This window comes from Archocentrus centrarchus, chromosome 19, assembly GCF_007364275.1.
Source record: "Archocentrus centrarchus isolate MPI-CPG fArcCen1 chromosome 19, fArcCen1, whole genome shotgun sequence".
In the NCBI taxonomy this organism is placed as follows: Eukaryota; Metazoa; Chordata; class Actinopteri; order Cichliformes; family Cichlidae; genus Archocentrus; species Archocentrus centrarchus.
Window position 1 is genome coordinate 18,098,813 of NC_044364.1, and position 9,616 is coordinate 18,108,428.

General features: G+C 43.1%; 1 protein-coding gene across 2 annotated transcripts in view; it reads right to left on the reverse strand.

Annotated features, from left to right (window-relative positions):
- LOC115798770 (gastrula zinc finger protein XlCGF57.1-like) overlaps positions 1-8,812 on the reverse strand; it is a 14,426-nt gene extending 5,614 nt beyond the window's left edge. The window contains exons 1-2 of one of the 2 annotated variants that reach the window (XM_030755726.1): positions 8,331-8,812; positions 344-2,062 (exon numbers count right to left, since the gene is read on the reverse strand). In XM_030755726.1, coding sequence (XP_030611586.1) covers positions 720-2,062; positions 8,331-8,451 — 1,464 coding nt within the window. In that variant the 5' untranslated portion in view covers positions 8,452-8,812 and the 3' untranslated portion in view covers positions 344-719. Of the gene's footprint in view, positions 1-343; positions 2,063-8,330 lie in introns of those variants that run through there. The other variant, XM_030755724.1, reaches the window with a different exon arrangement.
- Between the last annotated feature and the right edge of the window lie 804 nt (positions 8,813-9,616).

The following is a 9,616-nucleotide window of genomic DNA, read 5'->3' on the forward strand; positions in this document are numbered from 1 at the left end:
TGTATAACAAATATGTTTGATTTAAAAACTACAGTAAATGTTTCCAGTGCAATAAATGGCAGCTCCATGACTGTCTACAGTCTGTCTACAGTCTCAGAGTTAGAAAGATGAAGACTACAGATTTTAGTCTGAGCTGATAATAGATCCACAGTGTATTTACTGTCTCCGTCTTTATATATATATATATTGACAACTGAATAATTGTAAACATGGCCATGTTAAATCCACCTTGGTCAGGGCCTTTCTGTGTGGAGTTTGCATGTTCTCCGTGTGTCTGTGTGGGTTCTCTCCAGGTACTCCGGTTTCCTCCCACAGTCCAAAGACATGCATTAATGGGGTTAGGTTAATTCTAAACTGCCCATAGGTATGAATGTGAGTGTGAATGGTCATCTGTCTCTCTGTGTGTTAACCCTGTGACTGGCTGGTGACCTGTCCAGGGTGTACCCTGCCACCAAATGACAGCTGTGCAAATTAACTCACTAGGCTGTTTGACAGTGATTTTATGAACAAGGAAATGAGTGTCAGTCAGCTGGTTCAGGTGCAGCAGGAAGGGAGGAGTCAAGGAACCTGTCAGCTAGCAGGTTAAGTTCACAGAGTCCCTTACCATGGTAACAGGCTCTCTTCCTGGAACAGAAAACTTGAGTCTCTCTCATCTTAGGGTTAACAAACTCAGACTTGTTATCTAAGCCTGCTTCCTGGAACAGGGCCCAGAACGATTTCTACTCTGTGTGGCTTCTCACGTGTCTATTTAGACTCCCCTGTTGAGTAAAGGTTTTTCCACAGACACTACAACCAAAAGGTTTCTCTCCTGTGTGCACCCTCATGTGTCTCTTGAGACTTCCCTGCTGAGTAAATCTTTTTCCACACGCAGCACAACTGAATTGTTTCTCTCCAGTGTGAACTCTGATGTGTATCTTGAGGTCATGTTGGTGCACAAACTTTTTCCCGCAAGCATCACAGCTGAATGGTTTCTCTCCTGTGTGCACTCTCATGTGCCTCTTCAGAACCCCATGCTGTGTAAATCTTTTACTACAAAGGTCACAGCCAAATGGTTTCTCTTGTGTATGAACTCTCATGTGTCTCTTCAGAACACCCTGCTGTGTAAATCTTTTTGCACAAACACCACAGCTGAATGGTTTCTCTCCTGTGTGAACCCTCATATGTCTCTTGAGATTTTGTTTTTTCCGAAATCTTTCACCACAAATGCCACAAGCAAATGGTTTCTCCCCGGTATGTATTCTGACGTGTGCCTTAAAACTATAATGATGTCTGAAGTCTTTTCCACAAAAATCACAGTTAAATGGCTTATCACCTGTGTGGACTCGCATATGTGTCTTAAGATTTTGTTTTTGTGTAAACGTTTTTGCACAAACACCACAGGTAAATGTTTTTTCTCCAGTGCGGCTTTTCATCTGGGAAGCTTTACTTTGCTTCAGTCTATTATATTTCTCATTAACCAAACAGCTGGGAGGCCTTTTGAATGAATGGCATATCACGTGTCTCTGAAAAGAATGCTTGCTTTTCAGCATTTTCAGAGTATTTAAGTCTGATTTAGATATAGGACAACCACTGTTACCATCTTCATTCACAGGCCCAGCATCAGACAAAGGTTCCTGCCAATCATCACCATCACTGATGTCTGTTTCAGAAGAGTTGGAGGCCTTTTCAACAGCATTTAGTTGCAAGTGACTATTTAGATCAGAGGTTCCAGCTATTTCTGGCCCTTTACAGTCCTCTTCATCAGCTTCAGTTTTTATCTGTGTAGCTGAGATGCTGCTTGGAGATTCTGCTTCTGCATTGTCTTCAGTTTGACTTTGATGAAGCTGCATGATCTGAGGTTTCTCTTCATCTTCTTCACACTTCACAGAAACAGCAGCAAATGTGAAACTGGTGCTATCAGCCTTTTCCAGACTATTCAGCTGCTCTCCCTCCATACTGTTCCAGAGCTCCTCCTGCTCCTCCTTTATGTGGAGGTGGTCTGGGTTCTGCTGGTCCAAACTGGGGCTCCAGGGTAGCTCTTCTTCTTTAATCACCAACATCTGCTGGACATCTGCAGGGAATACTGAAACATACATGGACATCATGACTGTAGTTTCGATATAGTCACCCTGATTTTCATTAGCTGTTAATTGAATCTGAAATTCATGTTACAGGGGGGTTTATTTTGAGACCAAAACTGAAACATTATCTAGCATTTGATTTTAAGCACCTTCACTAGCAATCCCGACAATTTAATTTCACTGATTGTCATGAACTGGGTCGCAAGGCCATGACAAAAAAGGGAGATGCACACAAAGGCTGATTAAAAGGTTGTTTATTTTAAATTAAAAATGGAACAGAAGAAGAACTTAAAGAAACCATGATATGTGTGGTCAGTACAGTCAGCAGTATCAGTGAGTGCATGAGTGAAGAAATATTATCTGCAATGCTGTCAAGTGCAAGAAGCCAAACCAAAAGCCAAAGAAGTATCTCGAGGAGGAGGAGAGCCCCACATCAACTGATCTGTGAGAACTTATATAGAGCACTAGTACACATTGGGCTCAGGTGTTGCCAGTGTCACTGATTGGCAAACGAGCCACTCCAGCCCCCTAATGCTTGCAGGAGACCTGCTACAGGAGCCGCCCCCCAGCTAGCTTCAACTCTCTCTTGATCAAAGACTGAGACACCACGATATCATAGTGAGCAGCGATAGCACACAGGTCATCCTTATGGCCAGCATCAAACTGCTCTAACGTAGGGCTACTTATAAAGTTCTCCAAATTAAACAGAGCCATGGTTCAAGAGATCCCAGACAAGCCCCACTTATCACAAACCAGGCTGCATGGCCATGAAAAAAAAGGGAGAAGCACACAAATGCCGATTAACACACTGATTAAATCAAGCAATTACAGCTGTGTTCAGAAGTTTCCATCTACTCATCATGGGCATGAACTTCATAGTAATTTTGGTATTTTAATGACTTTTTTTGTTTGTTTTTTGCCAGGTTTAATGATTAAAACTGATTAAAGATGCCTGTACAAAAACAAGATTTGGTGTACAAGTTTGAATTTTCTCTGATCCACACAAGGACAAAAATATACATACATTCACTTAAATATTTATCCATCCATCCATCCATTTTCTTCCGCTTATCCGGGGCCGGGTCGCGGGGGCAGAAGCCTAAGCAGAGAAGCCCAGGCTTCTCTCTCCCCAGCCACCTCCTCCAGCTCATCCGGAGGGACCCCAAGGCGTTCCCAGGCCAGCCGAGATACATAATCTCTCCAGCGTGTCCTGGGTCTACCACGGGGCCTCTTCCCAGTGGGACATGCCCGGAACACCTCACCCAGGAGGCGGCCAGGAGGCATCCTAATCAGATGCCCGAGCCATCTCAACTGGCTCCTTTCGATGTGGAGGAGCAGCGGCTCTACTCTGAGCCCCTCCTGGATGGCCGCACTCCTCACCTTATCTCTAAGGGAGAGGCCAGCCACCCTTCGAAGGAAACTCATTTCTGCCGCTTGTATTCGCGATCTTATTCTTTCGGTCACTACCCAAAGCTCGTGACCATAGGTGAGGGTAGGAACGTAGATCGACCGGTAAATCGAGAGCTTCGCTTTTACACTAAGCTCCCTCTTCACCACGATGGACCGGTGCAGCGTCCGCATCACTGCAGAAGCAGCCCCGATCCGCCTGTCGATCTCCCGTTCCCTTCTCCCATCACTCGTGAACAAGACCCCGAGATACTTAAACTCCTCCACTTGAGGCAAGAACTCGTTCCTGAGCCGGAGATGGCACTCCACCCTTTTCCGGCTGAGGACCATGGCCTCAGACTTAGAGGTGCTGATTTTCATGCCAGCCGCTTCACACTCGGCTGCGAACCGTTCCACTGCGAGCTGGAGGCCCCCCCCCTGATGAAGCCAACAGAACCGCATCATCTGCAAAAGCAGAGATGAGACTCTGAGGCCACCAAGGAAGAAGCCTTCCGCCACCTGGCTACGCCTAGAAATTCTGTCCATAAAAATTATGAACAGAATCGGTGACAAAGGGCAGCCCTGACGGAGTCCAACACCCACAGGAAACGAATCCGACTTATTACCGGCTATACGGACCAAGCTCTCACTGTGGCTGTCAAGCATGATGGTGATAGCATCATGTTCTGGGGATGTTTTGCTGCTAGTGGTGCTGCTATACTGCAGAGTAGATGGAATAATGAAGGAGGAAGACTGCCTGCAAATTCTTCAATTTCACCTCAAATGAAAGGCTGGACAGGTGAAACTTGGGCACAAATGTGTGTTCCAGCAGGACAATGATCCCAAACACTCATTCAAACTAGTTTAAGAATAGATAAAGCAGGCTAATATTTAGCTTCTGGAATGACCTTCCCAAAGCCCCTACCTAAACCCCACTGAAAATTTGTGAACTACACTTAAAAGCCAGATCAGTGCCAAGAAACCAACCAACCAATCTACAATAAATGAACCTCTGCCAAGAAGAACGATCAAACATCCAGCCAGAGTTATGCCAGAAGCTTGTTGAAGGCTACTAAAGGCATCTGGTTAAGGTACAACTTGCCAACAGACATTTAACCAAATATTAGTGGGGGGGGGGGGGGGGGGGGGGGGGGGGGGGGGGTGTACTATTATTCCATGCTGGGAGAAGAACAGTTCAAAGAAATCATTGAAAGCCCAAAATTACCACGATGAGTGGATGTAGACTTCTGACCACAACTATATCAATTTCATTTGGTAAAACACACCTCATTATCTAGGGGATGTGGCAAAAATGTGGCTAACTCTTTATTTGCCACAGGCCCGCCGGTGCTGCTATTCGTGGACTTCTGGCAACAATTACCACAATAACCCTATGTTGGATGTAAAGTGCAATTTCTCAGCTTTCAGAAACTGTTTGAATTTTTCCGATAGAACAAATGGTTGTGTAATTACAGTAATTCAAAATGTGTTTGATCAGACGGCTCAGCAATACTAATTGCACACCCTGATATTTGTATCAGATATTGGAGGTTTGTCACACCTGTTGCCAAAACTTTGTCTTTGTATATTTGACATAAGTGCAAACTGCAGTTGACGTGAGTCAATTGCGACAATGCTTTGATGATGAAAAGATTATGGTTTGGTGTTGCATCCAGTATGGAGCGGTGAGGATCTGTATGGTGGGTCACAGTAACACGGTCATATTCTTCAGCAAGATGGAGCTCCTTGCCATACACCAGGTTCCACTGTGAAGTTTCTCAAGGTGAAGAAAATCATAAGTCAATAAGTTCTTCAGGCCTGGCCAGCAGAATCCTGTGACATTAAACCACATCTGGGGACAAAGGAGGAAGCTTGGAAGAGGAAACCAAAGAAGATGGAGCAGCATTGGGATGCCTGTAGGACAGCCTTCTGACAGGTATAGGGTCCTGATGGCTTCATGCCAAACTGGATGATAACAGTTCTGCAGGCTAAAGGAACCCATACAAGACATTCATTTTCATGTTTAGACCATGGTAAAATAATAGACTGATTTTTCATTACTGTATTTACTTTTTTTAAATGGCTATAATTTGATTGATTATAATATGCAGTACAGCTTTTGTCCAACTAGAAACTGACTCATTCATGATTGTCAAGTAGGAAAAAAGTCAGTTAATAATATGTTGGTAGCTTTTAAATGAACTACAGACCCTTACCATTAACATAAGGAACTGCTGACTCCAACTGGAAATGTCAAAGTAAACGTATTAGCTCTAAATATGATATACTCATGTCAGACTGTTGTCCAAGACTGTATATATCAGGAGATAAAGCTGATAGACAAAGATACTGATATTGTATTGAAATTGGAGTTTTTTTGCAGACTTTCTACAAGCTGTAGAAATGTCATCACCAGCTCCTGATTCACGGGAAACAGATTTATAAGCACAGTTTTACTCCATGCAGGAACATTGAAATATTGAGAAAAATACTGTGATTAAGAAGAAAGACTTGTTTTTGCTTTGGTTTACATTAAAATGATCCAAGATGAAATTTTGGATTGCAAAAGTGTACAGATATGAGGTGCGCATCAATCCAATCCCATGTGTAATGATGAACATAGTGAAGGCATGTTGCCCTGTGATGTTCTCATGCCACAAATGTCTTTGCTTTATAAACTACACTCAACTTTAGGGAGAAAAAAAATGCACAAACAAAAGTACATCTCACCCTCTTTACATTTAAAATCTCTTAAAGCTGATGTTAAGTCTAAATTAGAACATGAAGCCAAAAGCTGAAGAAGCTCCTTTACAAATGACAAATATTTATTCTCATAAGGAATTTCTGAGAAAAAGACTGAATACTTCTTTGGTTGTATTTGTGCAAAGATCTTTTGGGGAATTCTGAAAAACAATTTCAGTCACCCAGATTTTAAATGTTAATCGATACATTCACTGGACACTTGATCAGGTACACCTTGCTGTTACCAGGTTGGAACCCTGTTACCTTAAGAGCTTCTTTAATTCTTCGTGGCACAGATTCAACAAGGTGCTGGAAACTTCCTCAAGAGATTTCAGTCCATATAAACATGGGAGCATCACAGCTGCTGCAGATGTGTCGGCTGTATCCACGATGTGAATCTCCTGTTCCACCACATCCCAAAGGTGCTCTGTTGGATTGCGATCTGGTGGCTGTGGAGGCCACTGGAGCGTAGTGAACTCACTGTCATGATCAAGTAACCAGTTTGAGGTGATCTGAGCTGTGTGATATGGAGCATTATCCTGCTGCAGAAAACGGGCACACTGAAGTCATAAAGGGATGGACATGGTCAGAAACAATGCTTAGACAGGCTGTGGTGTTTAAATGATGCTTATTTGGCACTAAGGGACCCAAAGTGTGCCAAGAAGATATCCCCCACACCATCACACCAGCAGCCTGAACCATTAATACAACCAGGGTGGATCCACACTTTCATGTTATTTCCACCAAATTCTGACCCTACCATCTGAACGTTGCAGCAGAAAATGAGACTCATCAGACCGGCAGCATTTCCAGTCTTTTGTTGTCCAGTTTTAGTGAGTCTGTGTGAATCGCAGCCTCAGTGTCCTGCTCTTAGTTGACAGGCGTGACACAAATGGCTCACAGTTTGCTAGCGGCAGAAGGTTTGATATACTGTGTGTTTAGAGATGCTATCCTAGTTATAATTAGAGGTTGTTTGAGTTACCGTTGCCTTCCAATCAGCTTGAAGGAGCCTGGCTATTCCCCTCCGACTGCTGCTCACTGGATATTTTCTCTTTTTCTGACCATCCTCTGTAAACCATAGCGATGGCTCTGTGGGAAAATCCCAGCAGATCAGCAGTTTCTGAAACACTCAGACCAGCCCGACTTGCCATGCCATGTTCAGTCACTGAAATCACCTTTCTTCCTCATCCTGATGCTCAGTTTGAACTTCAGCAGGTCGTCTTGACCACTGAGCCGCTGTGATTGGCTGATTAGATATTTTTGTTAATCTGAGTGTTAATTTGAGTTTCTGGAACTCACTCCCACAATCCTTGAAGGACATCGACAGTCTATCACTCTTTAAATCCCATCTAAAAACTCACCCGTTTAAACAAGCATTCAGAATCTAACCACAATGGTTTTTAGGGATTTCATTATACTGTTTAACAAATTAGTATTATTGCTCCTAGACTGCTTCTTTATTGTTTTACTTTTTTTTTTATTGTTCCTATTTTACAATTTGCCTCTATTTGTTGTTCTATATTATTTTATCTTTACTCTGTAAGGTGACCTTGAGTATCTTGAAAGGCACACACAAATGCAATGCATAAGAAGAAGAAGAAGAAACTGAAAAGGTGTACCTAACAAAGTGACTAGTTATCGTGGCCACACAGATCATCCACAGATTTAGATTAATGTCAGACCACTACTCTTAATCTTCATGAATAAATTAACACATTTAACCAAACCACCAAGTCTGGGATATGACATATATTGATTTCTGATTATAGATCTGTCCTCTTTATTATCTTTATCATCCGTTGTTTCCCCACTGATCTGTTTTGCTCTGTCCTCAGCCTGTGGTGTTTGTGATTGGTATTGTATTCATTAGGCCATTATAAATAATATTTTGGCCAAAAGTAGTTAAAAAACTACAAGATTTCTTTCATGTGTGCGCGGTGTAAAACGTCCGGGTGTTGCACTGTGCCCAGATGAGTTCCGCCTCTTTGACTCGGACAACACAAAACTCATGAACAGAAAATATTTGGTGAATTTATAGATGCAGGTGATCAGCCTGTGAGAAACTGATCGTTAAGTCCCCGCAGCTCTGCAGCAGCCAGCTGTGAGAGGGTTACTCCACATTACAGCTGCGGTCATTCTTACCAGAGGGTCGGTTTATATCCGCCTCCTGCAGCTGGTCCACATCTGGAGGTTTGATGTCCGGCTTCTCTTCAAAATCTGGAATCTCAGCTCTGTTGTGCTGAAGATAATCCACTTCATTCATGGTGTCCGATCCTCTTTAAAATAAACTGCAGGCTCGTGTGAGATGAACCGGGCCTGCGCAGACTCGATCACCGCCGATCACCGATAAACGCGCACTGGTTACATTTTCTGTGTGACTTTGATCCATAAAGGCGTTCTAAAAGCTCCAACTGGGGTCTCGCTCTTCGGAGTTAATTAGAAAACGAATTATTGACGTGTGCCGTGTTCTGAACAGGCATCTGCGCGGACAGCCTCCTCCCTCACCCCGCCTCGGGCATTGATTCTCGCTGCATCCACAGAGTTTACGCGCTTTATCAACCACGCACCGCGAGTACACCCACACCTTTAACACATAACACACGCACTAATTCCAGTTATCAGACACACGGCCCTGGTTTACCTATGCGCTTTATCGCGATGGTTTACTAACCTCTAGCGGCCGCTCTCTAGTACTACAATTTAAAGTAACCAAAGGCGTAAAACGAAATAAACGCTTGAAAAATAACACACCACAGGTATTTACATGTTGCCTCACAGCTAGGTGTGGGTTAGAATCCATCTTGGGCCGGGCCTTTCTGTGTGGAGTTTGCATGTTCTCCCTGTGTTTGGGTGGGTTTTCTCCGGGTACTCCGGTTTCCTCCCACAGTCCAAAGACATGCAGTTAGTGGGTTAGGCTAAATTGCCCACAGGTGTGAATGTGAGTGTGAATGGTTGTCTGTCTCTCTGTGTTAGCCCTGCGACAGGCTGGCGACCTGTACAGGGTGTACCGTGCCTCACGCCCTGGAATAGGCTCCAGAAACCAGAACAAACATCAAGGGTACCAGTGCTTATTAACAGACATTTAATTGGTGCAGTTTTAAGATAAGATAAGATAAGATAAGATAAGATAAGACTTTAATGATCCCACGACGGGGAAATTTGCGCATTACAGCAGCTCAGTGCAGAGAAAAATGAAAAAGATGAGTAAAAACAAATGAACTAAAATAGAATAGAATAGAAAAACTATACACATATACATAAGCACTATATACATAAAATATATATATATATATATGTCAATACACATATACATATACATACATATACAAACATCAAAACACTATATACAGATATCAAAACATTATATACATTTGTAGCCGGTAAGGTACACAGCATACACGGTATGCATTATATGGGTGAGTGTAATA